The following is a 23407-nucleotide window of genomic DNA, read 5'->3' as shown; positions in this document are numbered from 1 at the left end:
ATCAGTACGGTTGGCAGTCTGCATAACAATACTCACTGGACTGACTGTTAATTCAGAAAATGAAAGTGAAGGGAAGCTTAGTTATAGCTTGCAGTATTGGTGCTCATATAGCAAACTTCTTGCCTATTCAAGCGGAAAGAAATTTCTATCAATCAGCAGTTAAAGAGACATTTGCATTCTCTACACAAAAGAAATAATGGCAATCAACAAATTTCAACCCAATATGTCATAAAGAGATTTAAGTCTGCAAAACCTGGCATATTATTATTTACAACAGGTAACTCTTCACATCCGCTGTTCAGGTAACCCAGTTTTGCAGATCAACAATACTGTCCTAGTTAGTAAACATACCATCAATTTTATTCTTGGGATCAAGAAGGGACCTAAGTCTTGCTCATAAGCAACAGATTTTTATGAGCTGAACACCTACTTTTTCTCGGCATCCATACGTTCGATAACACGCTTTGCTTCTTCTTCAGTAGCGGGTACGACGTTCCTGATCTTCAAACCATCTTTGATGGCATCTGGGCGGACAGTGAATGTGAAGTAGAACTTGTTGGATACCTGGAGAGAAACAAATATCGCCCTATAAGCTCTCAACAAAATTAAATATTACCATGAACATATTACTGTGCATGTATCCTTTGGAGGAGAATATGTATTTGCTAACCAACACATAATGCAGTATTTCACTGAAGTTACTGTTTCTTTAATTAGTGTGAAAATTTAAGTTATTGTTTCTTTAATTAGTGTGAAAATGTAAGTGATGTAATCACTGGACCAGTAAAATGCTATATAAACTATTGATTGGGGCATCTATTTCTCAAACATGAGCATCCCCAAATGTCTTCTCCACTTCTCTTATTCATTTCCATTTTTGATTGCGTATTTGGTGACTTTAGATGCCCATCCAAAGAGAAGTAGAACAGTTGTTTCATCTCAGACTTGTTCCACAAATGTCCTATGGAGGATGAAACTACTAATACGGTAAATCAAACCCTTCTCATGGTTCACCAAAGAGGAAAAGTTGAGAAAATATGGCAAAAGTACAATTTAATAAAGTTTGACGAATGCATGGATAATTGACTAATGCGATGAATATCAGCTCAATTCTATTAATTAGAGAACTTACTTCACTAGATCTGAACTCAGGCCTTGTAACATGAGCTACAACTTCCACATTGATCATAGGCTTGTCTGGATTCTCAAGTTCTGTATACAAAACACATGATTTGACACGAAGAAAATTTCCAACATCCACCTGCATGAGCAGAATCATCTGTTAATAACTCATGAGCTTAATATCACAAGATTGTTAAGCCCTCACTAGCAATGCCAGCTTTTCAGGATGTACATCTAATATTCTTGGACTAGTTGGGTATTATGCATGGATTTATCCGCCTTCTTACAAGATATGGTCCATTGGCAGTCTCACCGAATTATTGAAGAATTAGTTGCTTTTTGTCTTATTCAGTATGGAATGAGTGGCAATTTTTCCTATAAGCTAGTTACTACTTTTGCACGATCAGTCAGTGAAGCATTTGATCAACACAGACACCATGAATATGGGATGGCTAGACTAGTACTTCTGATCTTACAATACAGGAAACTATGTGACTAAAAAAATATCTTCGCCCCAAAAGACTAACTTTATCATGTGACCCAGCACTAATAGACTTGAATATACAGGCTAATATTTTTATGCCCTGCAAGTTTCTCTGGTAATGCAAAAGATCAAACAAGAAGCAAATCCAAACCATGTGCAGTTTGATGCTTGAAGTTTGCTCACTCACAAAAAAGAGAGGGCCAGAAATGTGACCACAAAAGGATAAGTTCAGGAACATTCTGAATGTCAAAGAATAATGCTTGTGCTGGTAACCCACCATGAACACAGGGCACATGCAAAATAGTTACTTACAGGTTTTAAAAAATCAACGTGGTCAACTTCCACAAAGCGTGGTGCGGCACCAGCAAAACTATAGGCTGTGGCAAAGGCCAATTCAAAAGCCCTTCGCATTAAAAAGCCTCCAAAAATCCTACCATGAATATTCCTTTGTTGTGGTTGACAAATCAAAGAGTTCTGCAGGCAAGTATCCCTTATGAGAATGCTATCTCTGTCGGCCAAAGCTGGCATGTCACAAAAGACCCGTCCCTCAGCCAGCAACTCATTGAGCCTTTTTGTTTCCTCATCATTATCAATCCCTTGCCTTTTCTCTCCCCTCTTCTTTTTCCTAATTTGGTTCCTTTCTTCTGCCTCTTCCCAAAGCAATTTTTCTCTTTCAGTTTCAGGTGAGATCTGGTTTACTGGAGCTGATTTTCCAGTTCTGGAGTCGCGGGCCACAAAGGTAAAGTTTGCAGTAAGAGCCAATGAGTCTGATTGACTGGATGTCTCTGCAAAGAAATGGCTTACAATTTCAATCTACAGACAAACATAACAAGAGGATACTGAGAGAATAAGAAAACCAGTGATTCGTAACTGTTTCTTACTAAAAGAAACCACTCTATGTCTTATTTCTTAATTCTCCAATATGAAATAAGCTTATAATGGTCTCTACAGGAAAATATTATCCTATATGGAGAAGAAACCAGACAAAAATTTCTTATTATAAGACTGAGGTCTGGGCATCACGAGAAACCCATTGTAGGATATTTGAGACATTATACTCAGACAAATCGATGATTTACAATTACATTTCATGTACATTTTTCCTGCATAACAGCAACATATTGATGGTAAAATCAAATCATCAAGATGTCAGATGATATTTGGAATTGCCTAGAAAATGGATATAATAAAACCACAGCAAAAGAAGAAAAGATTTCCCTTTGAACAAGAGCAGTAAACTTGGTATTCATATTCAAATCATTCAAACATATAAAGTTTCCTTGAATATGAAAAACATTTGGTTACAGCCAAACATGTACACCACTGAGCTTAAACTTTTTATTGTACTCTTACAACAGATATGTGATGCAGCAAATTTCAATTCTTTCTTCAGTTAATATAAAGTTTCTAATGGTCTGTGTTACAAAATGCACCAAAATAAACATGATGAGACATGAATTTTCAAAACCATAACAGTGCTACCTTTTCATCTGTTGTAACTGTTTTAACAAAGGGATACCCTGCAAGGCAAAAGATATTTCTACTAGAACTTCTCCAGAAAAATCACGAGAAACTTGGCAAGCTCGCACTAGAAGGAAAAGCAATTTGGACATTACTTAACTCTCTTCTCATAATTAACATCTCAATCACAAATATCAACTTAATTACACTCTAATTAGAAGCAATTTGATTCCCATATTATAGACAAGCTTCTGAATTTGTCTAATTAACTCTTTCTGCTCCTGTCCCTCTACACTCTAAACACATCCATCCTTGTAATCAAAGACATGACACCTAGAAGTTTAATCCATAAGATATACTAAAAAGCTTGGGATTCCATTTTTCAGGATAAGCTGGAAATTGGAGTACTATATCAAAACCAAAAAGAGTATATGGCTGACAAGTGCGAGATTGTTTCTCACACATTAAATGAGAATTTGTAGGAGGAAGATTTTATCTAGATTGGGTGGAAAATAGAACAGTATTTCCAAAGAAACCTTGCGCAGACTGAGTTACTTCAAGTTGAATCTCCAAGGATGAACGCCCAACCCAAGTGACAGCCCCCACTATTGTGAGATCAGTATCAACACGAATTGGTCTCCTCAGAACAATCTTGTCCACAGATGCAGTGACTAGTAATAAAGGCATCGTAGTGCTGTCAGCGCTGGAACAATGCTGGTTCAGAAACATGTAATTTATGAAGTAAAATAATCTCAAATAGGAGAACAGAAACAAGATCACAAACCATGAACTGTCCAAAATCCATGTAAATCTGCTGAAGGGATATGAAAATTTCGAAATGCAACAATCAATAACATGAAAGAGCATAGCAGACTGGTGAAATCAACATTTTGCTCACCTGTATTTTCTAGAAAAGGATTTTACTTTTCCAAGGACACCTATTTAGAACTGTTCAACAGAAAAGTTCTGCATATCTCTTTCTTTGTGTCTTTCCTTATTATTTTCTTCTGAAAAATGGCTTTCATAAATGTATTTCTGCTGATGAGTTTCATGAACTGAGTCAGGGGATCAAGGGCTACTAATATGCTTGAGGACTATGTTAGGTATTCTGAATCAATAAAATTTCTCTTACATGTATTTTAAGCCAAATCTATTCCAAAATACAGTAAAATGACAAGCAAATAAATAAGACACACATATGGACTCACTTGGTAAAGGAATGGTCATGACATCAACACTAGTGTTAGTGGTGATACTAAACAACAATCAGATGCAACTAAATGAGGTCTTATGAAAAATTTTCTACTCTTATTCTTCTAGCATGTTAGTAGTGATTCTGGAAAGAAATCATTCCGATTAGAATAGCTCAGAAAGCCACAAAATGGGGTTCGAAGCTGGAGTCACACCAAAGGAGAAAAAGGTCAATTGCAAGACTCAAACAGCCCACATAAGGAATGGATATAGGGAATTTAAACAAGACCACCAAGCCCCAATAATAGTGCATGATCAATGAACATTCCCAATCCACAATATTCATTTCAAATGGGATGACTACAGGAAGCAAGAAAACTATGCAATACTGAGAAATAGGCAAACATTATAACACGATGAACTACCAAAGTTTCAATTGAAACAACCAAAGCTAAATATATCACAGCATAACGCAAAATGGTGAAAACTCTAGAATTGGAATATGTCAGTATAAAGTCTCTGAAAATTAGCAGTCAGAAGTTTACACCTACAGGAGCCTCAAATTGAGCATCTATTAGCAACCAGCAAGTGATCTTGCTATAATAGAAAGATAACTAGAGAAAACAATTTTCAAGAGAAGCAAGATATGCACAATGTGACCAATGATTCAGCATAGACACATTTATTGTCAAACAACTCAAATATCAACACATTTATGGTCAAACAAATCCATTTTTCTGGATATTTTATTAAGCAACGCCCAGCATTTGAATTGATCAAACTGCAATCCAAACCTTCTAATGGTGAATAACTTTAAATAATCAATGCTTGCACAGGCCTAAATTAACACTGCAATTAAGCAAATCGAAAAATTACATTACAAATCAAACACTATCCTAATCATATTACCTTGAAGGATATTGTTCCGGCCAATGCATCAAGGTCCTCAACCAATTTTCCCATCCTAATCTCATTCCAAGGATTCCTATACTGTTCCCTCAGAATATAATCAGTGGAAAACTTATACACGATACTAGTCCTACTCTTTGATGGAGGCTTAGCGATCAACTCATTAGGTGAAGGGGCATCAGCTGCAACATTGTTAAGTCTCTCAAAAATACTAGACCTTGCTTCCCATAAGGCATTTGTGACAGGGGAATGGTACATTCCTGGCCACAAACTAATAGGTTTCCTCATTGAATGGCCTGCATCAATTGGTGCAGAACTCTCAAATCGTGGACTCATTGTTGAATTCACAGGGATTGAATCACTAGAACCAAACTCCATTGGTTTAACAGAAAAGGGGTCTGATGGTGCTGATGAAAATGACCTTTTCTGAGTAAATTTATAAAACATTCGATCAAAAGAGATAATTTTGAACATGGGTTCTGGTTTCCTGGATGAATTAAGAAAACGGGTACAAGAAATTCCATCATTTAGGTATTTTCCAGATTGGATACTGGTGGAGGAAAAGTTAGTCCGAAATTTCAGGCCTGTAGCTGTAGGAGGCAGATTTTGGTCAATAGATGTGATTTTGTTAATGGGTTTTGGCTGTTTTGATGAACCAGTAAAGTTGGTTTGTGTGAATTCATGATTTAGGGGAGTTATGGAGGAAGAAGGAAGAGTTTTGGCGTGATAAAAGTGCAATCTTGGTGAAGCAATTGTTCTGTGAAACTCCATGTTGAGAAAGTAAGAAACCAGTGTGTGGATTGATCTTTTACCCACATCCATGCTTGAAACAGTTGGGGAGTTTGGTGATTTGAAGAAGAAATGAGAGATTGGCATGGTTGGACGTTTCATGGATTCAAAAGAAAGATTGAAGCTGATGAAGATTTCAAGATTTGTAAGGTTTGATCCGTCTTGCGTGGAAGTGTTCAAGTAGAAAATGTTAGCAAATTATGGCCAGTTTGGTTCAGACTGGTTGGGCTCTGAGCTCGGTAGCAGTTCGGGAGTATTTTGCATATTGGACAAAATGCACTTTTTATCCCCAATGTTTGGGGTATTGGATAATTTTATCCCTAAAGTTTCGGTCAAAACACATTTCACCCTCTTAATTTTATAATTTCAACCAATTTCATCCCTAACGTTTTATACAAACATATTTCATCCTCATAATTTCATAAATTTAATTAATTAAAGGCAGTTGAATGATTGTTAACCAATTTGGATAGAATATCATCACATGACTAGCATGTCCAGTTAATGATTGTATAGCTAATACTTAATTCAGTCATTGATTAAATTATATATATAATAATGAGTGTGTTGGGTCAAGAGATTATTTTTTTAAATTTATGATATGATGTATGTGAAACAAAAAATAGATTGGATGATAAATAGACAATTTGAAAAACATGTATATGATGCAACAAAATAAAATCTTGCAAATAAATGACAATTTAAACAATTCTTTTGTTCACATTAATATTTTTCTCCAATTGGTTGCAATGGGATTATTTGAAAATTTTCTCCAATTGGCTATAATGGGATTGTTTCTTCTCCCCGACTTTATTTTGTCTCGATCTTTTTGTTCAATTTGTGATTAAGAGAGTAATGTTGGTTGAAAATTTGTTATTTTTTTTTTAAAATAAGAAAGTGAACTAAAAAATAGTTTTTGAGATTTTTGTTAATCTATTTTTTTTTTTTTGTATTTTTCTAACAGGTATGCTATGGTCAAGTGATGATATTCCATTCAAATTTGCTTGACAATCTATCAGTTGTCCTTAATTAGTCAAATTTATGAAACTATGAGGACGAAATGTGTTTGCATGAAACTTTAGGGATAAAATTGTCCAATACCTTAAGTATTGAGGATGCAAAGTGCATTTTTGCCTTGCCTTGCATATTTATCAAGTTTCACCTTTTTACTTTTTCTGTTCCTAACTTATTTATAGCCTTTACACATATTCTATTTAAATTTTTTTAATACCTTTTTTTTGTATAGAAAAATAAAACATATGAAAGTAGTTTTTAGTTATATTAATTTAATTTAGTTTAAATCTATCATTTTTCATTTACTAAATTCATGATTACGTATGTTGTTTGTGAATATAATGACCACGATAGTAGTAATAAAAATAGCAATTAGTATTTGTATTTGGATAAAAAAAATCACATAAACCAAGCTATTAATGCAACAGTGCAATCTATAAAAGGAAATTGCAGTGGAAAATTTACTTCTAAAGATCCATTGTTATCCCTCCTATCTCAAAACAATTAAATCCCAAATATCAATAATGTTTTATAATTAATACATTAGTGTGTCAAAACTAAAGCAATAGAAATGGTGATACTGGTTGGATTATGTTCTGTTTAAGTTTGAGGGGAATTTGTAGCTTAAACTAAGGAAGAACAAAAAAAATCATTTTCTATACAATTTTGCAAAGCTTTAATGTTCTCGATTCTAATAGTAGAAAAGAATTGATTTGCTTCTAGTTTATATCGAGATTCTTATCTTAGTTTTCAATAAATACCTAGGTAAGTACCAAAAAGGATATTATTCAAGAAATCACTATTGTATTGATCCCTTTAATGTCAAGCACTTTTGTAAAAAGATTTATGCAAATTGTTACGTTATTGTTAATTTTGCTCTTATAATTTGTTTGAAGATTTTCCCCCCTTTGTTTGCCAATATTCTACAGCTCTACATTAAGAAAACTTATAAAATGGCAATAGTGAAATAAGATATTGGTTATTAAAAAAATATGAAAGTGTAATGACATGAATATGTGTAATAACTTCCTAGCAATGAGTGCATAATAACGTTTAGTTGACATACCATTAATGTGCTACGTTCTAATTTACTAAATTTGAACCATTTGAACTTATACATGGTTTTTTTAAACCATAGCATTGCAATATTTCCTATGTTTGTAAACCAAAAAGTAAGTCTTTAATAATTCTGATTTTCTGTTTAATTATGAAGTGTTCGAACTTGCAAGCCCTTTTGGGGCTGCCAATAAAGTTGAGGACAAAATGATAACCAATATTAGTCCCTATGAATTTTAGCAAAACAATAAATAATTAATACAAGAAAACAATTTACAATAAATTGATCATCATGCTTTAGTTATTTGAGCAAGCTCTGACAAGTAAAAATATAGGTTGGATAAATATAATTTATTTATGGAACCCATTGAAATATTATAAATACTGTAATATATATGTAATAATTTCTTCTTCTCACTTTTATTTTCTATTTTTCTTCAGTTGTAACTTGCAAAAGTTAAAAGCTAAAGCAAAGTCACCAAATGCCAATATTACCAAGAAGTAGACAATTTTGTTCACAGTATGATAAATAGAATAGAATAGAGAAACTTGGAGGGAAAATGTTGGACCTTTGCACATATGAGATGAACTTGGCTTTTATGTTTAACATCATTTGTTGCTTTTATGTTTAACATCATAGGGAAGTTTTTGGTATAATTTAGATATTTACTACGATAAACAAATTAGAAATGATTTATGATATCGTCATGAGTTGAATAAATTAGTTATGAAATAATAAAACCAATTAACTTATGACCAGTGGCTTTCATGGGTCAATAAATAGGTTGAGTTAATTTTGAAATTTCCTTGAATCATGTGAAGAAGCCTAAGCCCTTGCTACTTGGACTAAGCACAAGTAGGGCAAGGGATGGGAGCTAGAAGGAAAGCAAAAAGGAGGAGAAGGGAGGGAGAAGAGTCTGAGTAGTGGTATATTGTTTTGGATATTTTATAGAAAAATGATTTTTTCCAATGTTCTTAACAAGCTATTGTAATCTTATAGATTGTGTTTGAAAAAAGAAAAAAAAATTGTCCTTACAAAGCCCTTAATTGTTATATATCTATAGACCTCAATCTATTTTTTTTTTTTTTTTAGATTTTTGAATGTTTTAGATAGCTTAAAAATGCTTTTAAATTTTGAAATCCACCTACAAGAAGTGACTTTAAATCACAACATTACTAAAGAATAGGCACAAATAGGGAATCTCTAAAATCAAGGAGGTGAATTATCATTTAGTTTGATTCTGTTGCCGTTTAGTTGTAATCATAATGTCGCATAGTAAAGGATTTTCTTAAGTTTTGAGTAGCAATTGTAACTCAAGATAATCTTACTTTTGAAGTTACTTGAGTTAGACACTATAGTTTTTCATCTTATTACAAACTTTACACTCATAACTTCACATAAATTAATCAATTCAATTATGATACAGAAAAAAATTCCAATATATTCTCCTAATAAGCTATGAGCGGTGTAGAACTGCCAAATCTTAGTCCACTCCCTCCTCATATTCTTCCAGCTTTGCTTCAACTGGACTGCACTTGGATGCTTTCTATACACCAAAAAAGTTAAAAAAAAAAAATACACGTTAGCATTGACCATGCATCCAGAAAGTATCTAAGAGACATCAATTCTAAGGAAAAGGTTTATGTGTATACATTTTCATATACACTCAAAAGTGATGAAACCCCGCTTAAGATTGAGCATTGGACAACTCTCACTAAAGAAAAGCAACCAAAATCATTCTCATTTCTCCATTTTAAACATAAAGCTTAACTTCAAACGGAAGAGTTAATTAATGTTCAGAAATTCAAGAACGAAATAAATAAAAAGAAAAGCATCTCGATTTTATAAACTATAGCTCTACTCAGATTGTTTGTTTTTCTCACAAACTATTTTTTTTGTGGAGTCTACACTAACACACACCCAAAAAAAAAACCGCAAAAACACTTAATCCATACAATTTCAAATACACTAAACAAAACAAGAACCAAAATAAATGGCTAATTGATATGACGACTGTAGCTAAGTCAAAGACATGCATACCCCTTCTAATTTACGCACCGAGAGAAGCCATCCAAACTAGAGCAACATGTTGTAAATCAATATAACTTTTAAAGCCTCATGCTTGTAATGCACTTGAATTGGCAATTTTTAATCATAAAAAGCATTCAACAAACGATTCTTTATGTCGTCAGTTAAAGTTTTATGCCTCAAGTAAATAACTCAATCTCTAAAATGGCACCTGGTGATTTTTTAGCAACCAATCTTCAAATAAGTGCATTTTCTCCAATCTAGACGATACCTGATATGTTCCCACAAGGGTATCAATAGAAATGATAGAGTATCTATCATCCAAATCTTGACCAGTGGATGGATCAAGAGGGACCACTTTTTCATCCAACCATTTCTTCAATGCTTTTCCATCTACAACCTAATAAAGGCCAAAAGCTTCACTGCTCGCAATTTGCATCACAAGGATATGAATAAAGACAGTAAAAATGGCATACAACTTGTCAATTTTCCAAATTTCAAGTTTACAAGTTGCAAGGAACAAAATCCCAGCTAATCACATAAAAATTCATATTCCATTTTATAGAACTTTTAGTAGATGATAAGACCATTTGCTTCTTCCTATTCCACTCAATTCCACTCTAGAAAATGTAAACATCTTTATAATATTAAACATGAATAAAAAAAGGTTCAAACTATGTATCAATGTCAAAGTGATTGTCTTAGATCTTGCTTATCCCCTTCATCCCACCAAGCCCCCTTCACATCCTAATACTATCTAGAAAATCAATAATTTTGTTAGATATATCTCACACCAAACTTAATAATGTCAGGAATCAAAAGTGTCCAAACAAGAAAAGGAAGCAAATTAAACAAAAATGAAATCGTCTATTCCAATTGTGTTCAGATATTTTAAAGATCTTTAGCTTAAAAATTATTTTTACAGGAAAGGAAAGTAGAATGTTGTTTGACCAAAACTAAAAGAATTGCACAAGCAAAGTTCCAAACATCTAAATGTAAAGTGATAATTGGAATTTCAAAGAAAAAAATATAAGCACCAATGTATTAGAAGAAGCAGGTGAACATAGGTACTAGTTCACTACATATTTTTTCATGACAACTAGGACATGTTTAGAAGGAAACAATATTAGTCCATGTTTAGAGAGTTCTCAAACCTTTTGCCTTAGAATTAGACTGACAACAACTGTAACACCTCGTAATGCATCAAAGACAATAATATTATCTAGAGAATCTAGTAAGTGCCTTGCAAAATTTTTTCTCGCCTGAAATTATATCAGAATGCTTGCTATTAGTTTGCAAGTTGAATAATCATAGACAACCACAAGAGATACAGTACGAAGATCTAACACGAAAACAAGTAGAGAAACATTATCTTCTCTGCTAATTTTCTGTATGTTGGGAGGTGAGCCTTCTCTCCAAAGATTTGCACAGGTAAAATCAAATAGATAAGGAATGCACTTTTCCTTTTTAGAGGAAATTTATCTCCACGAGAACTTGCTCTCGACCTCTTGTTTTCAAGGTATGGTCGTGAGTTAGATATGATGGAGGAATATTAGACTTAAGCTGCTCAAAACTGATATTTGATATAATGATTCTAATTGAATGACTGAAATTCACATGATGACCATCTTTATCGCTTAATCTTTTGTTAACGATGTTTGGAAGAAGAGCATTAACAATAGATTAATGGGTCTTTTCAATTTGTTGAACAGAATAAGACTATGCAGCTTCTTTCTTATAACCTCAGAAGCCATAAAAATCTGCATCTAGAATCTCGTCCTTTGATATAGTATATTATCATAGTCAAGAATAAATTAATGGCCACGACAAAGAGGAACAGAGTAACACTCTAGGCAGTAACGAATATACCTAGATATCTTTCCATTAGACTGCATCTTCGCATATTCCGACATGTCAACTTGAATTAGCATGCTAGCGTCATCGAAGACTATCTTAACAATGCATTTGGCTACTTCTGTCTTGCCAATACTAGAAAGGCCCAAAAAGAGCAACGAGACCCAAGGGTGGTTATACAAGGATATAGGGTCAAGAGGAAGTCTCCTGGGACTGAGAAATGATATCACAATAGCAACAAAGATAGAGCCCTAATTGCCAATCCTCCTAAGCAATTTTTCTTTCAAGTGCAAGATTTGTACCTAGCCAAAAGTAGGTAGCATGGGGATAGAGATACAATAGATTGACTCACCACTTACAGGTGACATAACAAGACAAAAATGTAAATGATATTGTAGTGTCGCACAAAGAACGCGAATCATGCAATGCCTATGAAGTTGATAAAAGATGACGTCATGGACAAATGTGTCTTAACTAGTCAAAGTAGAAAGAAGAAAGATAGCTAGGCAAGGAGAAAAAAGGTACCTCTATAACATGATGCGGACATACATCCATATATTCATTAGCCAAGTAATTACGAAGAGTTTGCTCTATCCAGATAGCAAGGCATCCAACTCCTGGATTGACTGGTAGCACATTGAAAAATCTTTTTCCATTAGGTTCATTGAAGAGAAACAGACAGGTAAATCAAAAAAACACTTCTTGAACAATTTGATGGCCAGAGATCCCAATTGAGATTGATTTTCTCAGTTTCAAGCAAAGCAAGCTTCCACCTGTTGATAAACTTTATCAATATGCTTAACATTTTGACGTGATTCAAGTTGACTTGGGCAAGCCACGGGTCATGGGGGTTTTTCTTGTGCAATTCAGAACGCTCAAACAAACAACACGAGATAATATATTTCATTTATCCAGTTTCGTCTCATCAGCGCTGTAATTTATTTCATCCCATTGGATTTTTATAACCATTGCCAATCCCAGTACTCGTATAAGAGAGTGTCTCTATGGACTTTATCATAGAGTTGCCAAGATCAGAAGGGTGCACAAGCATACTTGTGGCCGTGGATCAATTGTCCAAGTATTTAGTATTCATATTCATCCCAAAAGAGTGCATAGTAGAAATGATGGTGAAACTATTCATAGGACACATCATCAAGTATTGAAGTTTGCTAGCGTCTATAGTGAGTAAGCGAAACTCACGTGTTATGGGTAGACTTTGGACGGAACTGTTCTATTTGATAGGGTTGGAACTCAACATGTCAACAACGATACATGCATAAATAGATTGGCAGATAGAATAAGTCAATGATGTGCTAAAAGTGTAGTTCCGGCACTATATAGTTGTGAATTGAGCCGACTGGACAAAGATGATAGATATTGCCCAATTTTACATCAATTTGTAATAAAATAAAAGTATCGGTAAAAGTTCGTTTGAAACCTATTAGATTTTCATCCGACGACCCCAAAGAACATTGATAGTAAGTACAAGGATCCAAAACCTCTCGCATTTAGATTTACCAAGGATTGGCAAGAACGAGTGAAAATGGCCAAGTTGTACTTGGAGAAGATCTAATAGTGAATGAAAAAGTAGGTTGATTTTAAATGTACATTTCGCGAGTTCAAGAAGGGGGGACCAAGTGTTGTTAAAGTTCTACAAACACAGATGTATTTTTGGGGTGCATGTGGGTCTCATGAGGCGACATGAAGGATTACTTACCATGCTAAAGAAGATTAGAAATGTGATCTACAAAGTGGAATTGTTTAATGCTCTATTCCAACTTCACCCTATCTTTCATGTTAGTATACTCAAATCATTCTACAAGGACCCGCATAACCCATCAAGGAATGTATCATTAAGGGCACACGTAGATTGTTAGGGGAGAGCATGATAAGGTCGTTAATGAGATTCTATCTAATTGTATTATTCTTCACAAGAACTGTGCGCCATTAATAGAGTATTTGGTGTGATGACGTGACCTACTGGAGATCGAGATAAGTTGGGAGTCGGCTGAAAATTTATGGTAGTTTGTGGAGCTTGTATAAGGATGTAAAGACTCTTGATGTCTTGTTTAAGTGAGGGAGGATAACATGTCCGTACGTATTCGTCCTGCAGCCGGCCAGACATGCATTACTACTTATAAGGGAATCAGTAAAAAATTACGATCGGTAATAAAGACATAGTCTTCTACAGTGAACAAATAGGAGGTCATGAAGATTTCTTAAAATATTTTGGTAGGTTGTAACAAGTTTTATAAACTTTTGAAGTGTTCTAAACTATTTAAAAATCTTGAAAAATAGTTTAGAACTTGTATATAAGAGACTTGTTTTGTGTAAAAATGTTCTAAAGACTAAGTGTAAAGAGTTAGGGGGTGCTCGTTTCACAGATTGGAATCGAAAATAGAAATGAAATCATGGACTTTGGTTTTGAAATTAAACTTTTCATTCCAATATCTTAGCTTGGTTCACACACTGGAATTAGCATCATTCCAATTCCTGATGCTTGGTTTGATGAGTGTTTCAGAATTAAATGCAATTAAATTTCAAATTTATCCTTGATATAAAAATTATTATAAAATAAAAAAAATACACATACAACAAATTAACATCTCCATAATTGTAACTACAATAGTTAGTTGATTTTTGATAAAAGTTAAGAAAATCATAAACCATAAGAAAAATTAACACCAAAAAATAAATATAGTGGTTGTATTAACAAGTCGTTTGTGGTTCCTACATTAGACAATGATATGAAATAGAAGATCTCTCCTTACATATATAAACAAAAGAAGGAGACTCAAATGAAAAAATCTAATCATACAAAATACAAACCAATGGTCTAAACCAGTCAAGAGTGCCACTCAATATCCACAATCTCCAAAAGACTAATCATATAACCATCTAACAACCACCATAACAAAAAGAAATTGCCACCAAATCATCACTTTCCAACTAGAAATAATTTTTACTTCAGTGAGTAGATGGAGGATAAAGGAGGTTAATTACATATTGTCGTCTCATTTCTGTAGGAAGATTGTAGAACACATGAAACTTGAAAATCTGCTCCGAAAGTATGTTGGTTGTATTCATTACATCTCCACTTGATAAAAGAAGTTTCAATAACTTAGCAATAACTTGATCTCTTCTATCGAAGACCAATTGCTCACGTTTATCCTCATTTGATATGGTTGTTGCAATAGTTATGAAACTAACTTGAATTCCCTCCACGAAATCTCCAAATTTACTGGTGATAAGTTGCAATGATGCATCAAGATCACCCGTAGCTTATTGTTAATGAAGATTTCATTTTTTTGACATATTTTCAGGGAGGTGATTGTTTCTTTGCACATTAAAGTAAAGAGAACTAGTCTAACATATGCTTCAATAATGACAATTATTGAATAATGAATATTATTCAAAGACATTAATGCCTTTGAATATTCAAAGACATAATGCTTCAAAGAGAACTAATTGCTCTAAAAAGATTCAAAAGATAGTGGCTTCAGAAATAAATGACAATGATCAAATAGTCTACATAGATAGCGTAAGCATTTAAGGTTCAAGAACCAGACCACAACCATTTTCCATATTCTGTGTAAGCATTTTTTGTCTTACTGACCACATATGCATTTGATTTTGAGGTCTTCTTAAAAAGCAGAAAGTCAGCAAAGCAATCTCAATTATTATGTTAAAAATTACTATAATGTAGCAAGGTGTTCAGTAGGAGGTGATGATTTTGCAACGTGCGGATTCAACAAATCCTTTACCAATTTTTGATCAACCCAAGCAAATTCACACTGGTTGACCAGGGGATAAAAGGATCGAGCAATTCACAAGTTTTAATGTCATATGAAAGCATCTATTAACGTATCTTAAAACAACTTAAGACTAATACTGATGAATCAGACATAGAATTGGACATTAAACTTGCCAGAAACAAGGGGAAAACCATGAAGCAGAAAAGTTTGTGAGAAATTCATAGAGTAAGAGGACTAAAAAATCGGAGAAAGAAGCATTCCAATAAGCCTATAGAAAAAAAAAGGAACCAGTACTATGATTTTCCTGTATATATCATTCTTTGTCCCCTCCAAGAACATTGAAAGATGTAAACAAGTTCATTTCTGAGCAACTAAGAAATGAGTAAAAACTTATATATTATTATTATTGGTTTTAATTATAGGAGAAATTTGAAAGAATACATACCTTAGAACCCTTAGATTTGGGTTTAGGGTTTTCTTTTTCAATTTTTCTTGGAGATCTTTCTCTTGGAGATCTTGTTGAACAATTTGTCTACTCAAGATATTTGTCCACTGTTAACCCATTTAGATATACTTTAAATCTTTTTTTAAAGAGATTTTGGATAAGAGATGAAGATTATATAGGATGATAGAAAAACTGATGAAAAAGAACAAGAGAGTGAGGGGCGTATGATAGAGAGAGAGAGAGAGCAGAGGCATTAATTGTATGTGATGGGTAGGTCTGTCCATAAATGTTGTGAAGGAATAGTTTGAGGGTTTTGTCCAAAACCCCCCAATTTGTTCTGGAATGAGAGAAGTCCGTTTTTTTAGAAATGATTTCAAAAAGTGCATTTCAATAGGTTTAACCCAAGCAACAAATAAGAGATTTATTGCATTCCATGATTCCCAAACCCTTTAAATAAGTAGCCCCTTAGTGTATAGAAGTTTCTAAAATTAGTTAATATTTCTTGACTTGTCTATAAATAGGCCAAGCCTCTCTTATTTGTAAAACATTGTGTAAGTCTTTGAGTGCAATATAAAACTTTTCTTTAGCCTCTAAATGTTTATTTATTTTTTGCTTCTATATAATTGCGCACTTGAAAATTAGGCTAAATTAACAATCATTTAATTTGTAGATTAAATCTAGAAACTTGCTATGCTGTACGAGCATTATGCTAATAGGGATTTTAGCCAACCTGTAACACATGGGAGGCCTCGATCATAATCATATATTGTATAGTTATGATTAGCGATTGAATCCCCACAACTTAAGCACTTTTTTAGATTCTGCACGATCGATCAACAAAGGCTGCTATTATGAAAATCATGGCCGTACTCGACGAGTGTTATGACGTGATTCTCAAGTTCAAAAGCAACCATACATTAGCCATAAACCATGGGGTTTACTATTATGGGTTGAAATTGAGCACCCTCTTGGCTAGCTTGCATAATTTCCTCATTCTCAGTAGCTACTATTTCCAAGTGCTCTTACTCCTCAACTTCTCCCTCAATAGCAGCAGTAAGTAAGTCCTCAATATCATAAAAATGCTCATGGTTCTCGTTGTTGTCATCATTACTGCTACTATTGATACCAATATCTTCATATTCATTCTCATCGTGCTTCTTATCAGTGCAAAACATTGTGACGAATGAGAGTTTGGAATCACTGCTAAAAACTACTTAGCGGCACTGATGACGAGGGGAGGGAATTTAGGAATCACTTCTCAATGTGTTTCCTACAGTAGTGACAACGCATGCCCAAGATAGGAAGTGAACTATCGCAATAATATTTGTGCAAGTGATGTAAATAGGGGAGCGACAAAACCACAAAATCACCATATTCGTACTCAATCTGATATATTGCACACATTCCCTGATTTTTGACCATTACTAATGGAAAATAATAAAGATTTGTTTTTGCCTTCAATGACATGTCATCATGGCTACCAAATAATGTTCTAAAAGCACTAAAGGTGACTTCTTCAAACTCGTCGTCATAGATGGATGGTAAGTTCATGAGATTCTCCATCAAGAAGGGTGAACAAGAGAAAAAAATTCAAACTTTAGCTTCAATCATTAAAAAGAATCCAACTTTACCTAAAAAACTACAATTTTGAGGTACATAAAAGTAACTTGATAGACAAAAGTTAGATATTCTAGTTGGAAGAGGAGATTGGATAATTGTGTGTTTGATCGGTACACTAGAATTGAAGAAGAGAGCGAATAGAGCACTTGTTTAGACCCCAACTGCGCGAAATCGAAATGGAAAGCTTGCTCTATTTGAAAATTTGGCTCAGTACTGCTAATAAATATTACTAGTATAGTATCGCTGCTCTTGAGTTGCATATTAGCCTCAAATTTTTATAATTTTTTAATTTAGTGCTTAAAGTCTTTGTAGTTGACTATTTGTTGTGATGATGGGTTTAAAATTATATACATAACATATTCTCTAATGAGTCTCATAGATGAAAGTTTAAACTATGCTTATGATCTTGTTTAGCAAATGAATTTTTTAGGTATTTATCTAAAATTTTATTGTATCTTATTGTAGAAGTTGTAGCTGAAATTTTTGAAATGTGTAAATTTTTGGATATTTTGAAATGTACAGTTTAAAATTTTTAAAAAGTTTTTTGAGATTACTGTAGTTAAAATTGTTAAAAAATTTGTAACAGATAAATTTGACCAAAAACTTGTTTTACAAACAGGCCTTATGTTAAAAGGACAAGTAATAAGCTAGAAAAAGCTCATTTATGAAAAAGAAAAAATGAAAATGAAGGTGCAAATGTTTCTTATAGAGCAACTAAAATAACATTACCTAATCTTTTGGTCTTACAGGCTTATGTGCTTGCAATCCCACCAAAACAAAGATATAATATGTAAATAAGAAAATTTCAAATTAACATTACGTGATAGAATAATAGTTAATCAATTTACAATTATAGGGTTAATTAATCATTTTATACCCAAAAATAGACCATTGGTGGGTTGCAAAATTAAAACATAGACCGTCAATAGGTCGTACACGTACTTATTTTCGATATTAGGGGTAGGAGACTTTGAAACTTGTTGAATTGGAGTTTAAGAGGTCTAATTTATTATATTTACCCTTGAAATATATTGTTGCGTGCATGTTAAATTAATCTTTCAAAAATTCTAAATTTGACAAAATGGACGATTTGATTTGCGGTGTACTACTGGTAGATTTTTTTTTAAAGTGATAAAAAATTCCAACTTAGTCCCACTTAAAGTGAGAATATTATTCGAGAACGCATTAGCAAGTTTGTTTACAAATAGCAAAATGAACCATAAAGCATTAGTTTATTTATAGCAAAATAATAAGATAGAATAGTAAGTTTGTAGAGAGAGAGAAAGATTAGGTTATTATGAGCCTATATGCTTTTCTCGCGTAAATGATTTCGTACTTTTTTTCAAAAAACAAAAGGTATTTCATATAATGAAAATAAAGTAATATAATTTTTTTCATGTCAATGAAAGAAAATGTGGCGCTGATGAGAAGAGGTTCGATGAGATGGAATGTATTGCCTCATATTGTTTGTTTGAGCATTCTGAATTGCTTAGGGAGGACCACAGTGACCCATGGCTTGCTCAAATCAGCTTGGAACACGCCAAAACATCAACAGGTAGAAGCTTGCTTTGCTTGAAGCCGAGAAGAAACAATCTCAATCGGGATCTCTAGCCATGAAATTATTCTAAAAGCGTTTTATTGTTTTACCTGCCTGTTCCTCTTCGATGAACCTAAACGAAGAAGATTTCTGTGTGCCCTACCAGGCAATCCAGGAGTTGGATGCCCTTGCTACTAGGATAGAGTAAGCTCTTCCTACTAACTTGGCTGATGAATATATGACTGTACGTCTGGATCATATTGTAGACGCACCTTTTTTCTCCTCCTCTAGCTATCTTTCCTCTTTTTGTTTTGATTGGTTAAGACATATTTGTCCATGAAGTTGTCTTTCATGGGCATTGAATGATTTGCATTCTTTGTGCGGTACTAAAACATCATTTATGTCTCTATCTTGTTATGATATCTGTAGGTGGTGAGTCAATCTACTGATATCCTTGTACTTGTGCTGCTTGCTTTTGGTTCGATGCAAATCACACACTTGGAAGCAAAATTGCTTGGGAGGATCGGTGGTCAGGACCCTACCCGTGATGCTATTGTGAGATCAATTTTTAGTCGCGAAAGGCTCCCTCTTGAACCTACATGCTTGCGTAACTGCCCTTAAGTCTCATTGCTCTTTTTGGCCCCTTCTGGTGTTGGTAAGATAAAAGTAACCAAAATGCATTATCGAGGTATTTTTCAGTGATGTTAACAGGTTGATTTAAGTTGACGTATTAGAGTATGTGGAGGTGCAGTCTATTGGAAAGAGCTCTAGGTATATCCGTTGTTGCCTGGAGTATTGCTATGTCTCGCTTTGCTATGACCATTAACTTTGTTTTAACTCTGATAATATACTAGGTCAAAGGACGAGATTCTGGATGTAGGCTTTCTATGGCTTGCTGAGGCCATAAGGGAGAAGCTGCATAGAATAAGTCTTATTCTGCTCGACAAAATTGAAAGTGCCTATCAATCTATTGTTGATGCTCTTCTTCTAAATATCATTAATAGAAGATTAAGCGATAAAGATGGTCATCATGTGAACCTTAGTCACTCAACCATAATCATGACACCAAATATCGATTCTGAGCAGCTTCAGTCTAATGTTCCTCTATCATATCCAATTCACGACCATACATTAAAACAAGAGGTCGAGAGCAAGTTCTCTAGGAGGTAAATTTCTTCTAAAAAGGAGAAGTGTATTCCTTATCTGTTTGATTTTACCTATGCAAATCTTTAGAAAGAAGGTTTCGCTCCCAACTAGGGCTGCAAACGAGTCGAACCGAGTCAAATTTTGAGCTAATCGAGCCGAGCCTCGACTGAATTTTACCAAGCTCGAACTCGAGTTCGAGCTCGACGAGCCGGCAATTTTCAAGCTCGAGCTCGACTCGAATCAAGTCGAGCCGAGCTTGAGCTCGAAAAAAATAAAAAATAATTATTTTATTTTTTAAAAAATAAATAAAATAATATTTTTTTCTTAATAAATAATAAAATATTAAGGATATATACGTAATTTTACTATGAAAATAAAAAATAAAAAAAATATATATAATATACGTAATTTTATTATTAAATAAAAATAAAATTTAAAAATATATATATATATATACTCAAGCTCGCGAGCCGGAGCTTAATATTCTGAGCTCGAGTTCGATATTAATCGAGCTCGACTCAAGCTTGACTCGAGCGGCTCGCGAGCGACTCAATTCGTTTGCAGCCCTACTCCCAACATACCACAGAAAATTAGCAGGGAAAACAATTTTTCTCTTCTTGTTCTCATGTTTGATCTATATGCTGTATCTCCTGTGGTTGTTTGTGATTATTTGATTTATGAACTAATGGCAGACATTTTGACATAATTTCAGGCGAAATTTTTTTTTGCAAGGCACTTGTTAGATTCTCTAGATGATGTTATTGTCTTTGATGCATTATGAGGTGTTATAGTTGTTTCTAGACTAATTTTGAGGCAAAAGGCTCGAGAACTCTCTGAGCATGGCCTAATATTGTTTCCTTCTAAACTTGTTCTGGTTGCTATAGGAAAATATGTAGTGAATCAGCGCTTAATTCCCCTGCATCTTCTAATATATTGGTGTTTATATTCTTTTTCTTTTTTCTATGAAATTCTAGTTATGCACTTTACATTTGGGTGTTTGGAACTTTGCTTGTGCAGTTCTTTTAGTTTTGGTCAAACAATATTCTCCTTTCCTATCTTGTAAAAATAACTTTTAAGTTGAAAATCTTTAAAATATTTGAACACAGTTGGAATAGAAGATTTTATTTTTGTTTAATTTGATTCCTCTTCTTGTTTGAACACTTTTGATTCCTAATATTGTTAAGCCTAGTGTGAGATGCATATAATAGTATTATTGACTTCTAAATAGTATTAGGGTGTGAATGGGGGCTTGGTGGGATGGAGAGGATAAGCAGGGTTTGAATGAATCACTTTGAAATTGATAGGAAGTTTGAACGGACTTTATTCAAGTTTAATATTATTAAAGATGTTTTTTTCTTCCTTATCTTCTTCTGACCCTCAAACAGCTGCCCTCAATTGCACATTTTGACACATTTTCTTTCTCCTTATCTCTCTCTTCTTCTTTCGAAAATGGCTAGAAAAAAATAAAAAAAAAAAGAAAGAAACCAATAAAAGAAGAGAAGATATGTGGAATCTGCCGGCTGTCAACAGAAATTTTGTGGTATCTGCAAGATCTAAAGTGAACTAACTGCCTGACTATCTTAGATTCTCTGATAATTGACCAACGAGAAGAAGCAGAACAAAAAGACAGATGGAAAATGCGGGATTTCTGCAGGTTGTGGAAAAAAGCTTGATGATGGTGAGAAGCAAATACCTGTAGAGTTAACGATCATTGTGACCTCGAAACTCCCCAGTTTCTGGATCGACATACATCTAGGCCGCATCTGGCACACTGCAAATAAGTGAACAATCTCAGAAATTAGGCGCATAAAAAGAGCGACTTTTGGAATTGGCGAATCAACTATCAACTTTAGTCAGGTAGACTTTACTCCTCAATGTTTTTCGAGGCATTCCTTGGGACTTTGTCCTGTAATTAGAATAGTAACAATTGATTATTCGAAAAATAGTCCCAAAATAAAAAATGAATTTAGGGTTTCAATCAACCACCTTTTTGGCAGGGCAGTTGTTAATGTGATTCATTATTGTAGTGAGCATTGTCAACATAAAAAGAAATATTATTAAAGATGTAGACATTTTCTAGAATGGAGTTGAGTGGAATAGGAAGAATCAAATGGTTTTATATTCTACTAAAGTTCCATAAAATGGAATATGAATTTTTTATATGATTAGCTGGAGTTTTGTTCCTTTCAACTAGTAGACCGGAATTTGGAAAATCCATCTATTGTATGCCATTTTTTCTGCCTTTATCCATATCGTTGCAATGCAAATTGCGAGCATTGAAGTTTTTGGCCTTTATTAGGTTGCAGATGGAAAAGCATTCAAGAAAAGGTTGGATGAAAAAGTGGTTCCTCTTCTTCCTTCCACTGATCAAGATTTTGGTAATAAATACTCCATCAATTCTATTGATACCTTTGTAGCAACATATGAGTTATCTTCTAAATCGGAGAAAATGAATTTATTTGAAGATTGGTTGCCGAAAAATCACAAGGTGTCATCTAAGAGATTGAGAATTATTTACTTGAGGTATAAAACTTTAGTTGACAGGATTTTCCAACTGAGAAGTATGCTCTCTTGCTTGTTGAATGCCTTTCATGATTACAATTTGCCAATTCAAGTGCATTACAAGCACGAGGCTTTAAAAGTTCTATTGATTTACAATACACTACTCCAGTCTAGATGGCTTCTCTCAGTGTGTAAATTAGTACAGGTATGCATTTCTATGGTTAGCTATAGTCGTCATATTAGTTAGCCTTGTTAATATAGGATCTGAGTCTCTTATGCATTATTTTAAGGGAATATCAAGCTAAACTAAACAGAAGGGTTTATGTTCAGAATCTTGGAGCAATATAGCTAGAGAGAGGCCTCAATCAAGTAGCTGATGCTGTTATGAGATCCATGCATTTGTCATCAAGCCTTCATTCTAAGCCTGCTCTAGCTCTTCTCTTAATGGGTTTGACTGATACTGGCAAAGCCGAACTTGTAGACATGCTCAAGA

General features: G+C 33.8%; 1 protein-coding gene across 1 annotated transcript; it reads right to left on the bottom strand.

Moving 5' to 3' along the window:
• Positions 1-96: 96 nt before the first annotated feature.
• LOC113765391 (acyl-coenzyme A thioesterase 9, mitochondrial-like) lies at positions 97-6161 on the bottom strand. The gene is made up of 5 exons (XM_027309551.1): positions 5168-6161; positions 3604-3781; positions 1919-2391; positions 1133-1261; positions 97-564 (listed from the first exon to the last, which is right to left on the bottom strand). Exons 1-5 carry the CDS (start codon positions 6056-6058, stop codon positions 427-429), a joined length of 1809 nt encoding a protein of 602 aa, XP_027165352.1. The 5' UTR covers positions 6059-6161; the 3' UTR covers positions 97-426.
• Between the last annotated feature and the right edge of the window lie 17246 nt (positions 6162-23407).

Source organism: Coffea eugenioides, chromosome 3 (genome assembly GCF_003713205.1).
Source record: "Coffea eugenioides isolate CCC68of chromosome 3, Ceug_1.0, whole genome shotgun sequence".
NCBI classification, from domain to species: Eukaryota; Viridiplantae; Streptophyta; class Magnoliopsida; order Gentianales; family Rubiaceae; genus Coffea; species Coffea eugenioides.
This window is presented reverse-complemented; position numbering and strand designations above follow the sequence as displayed.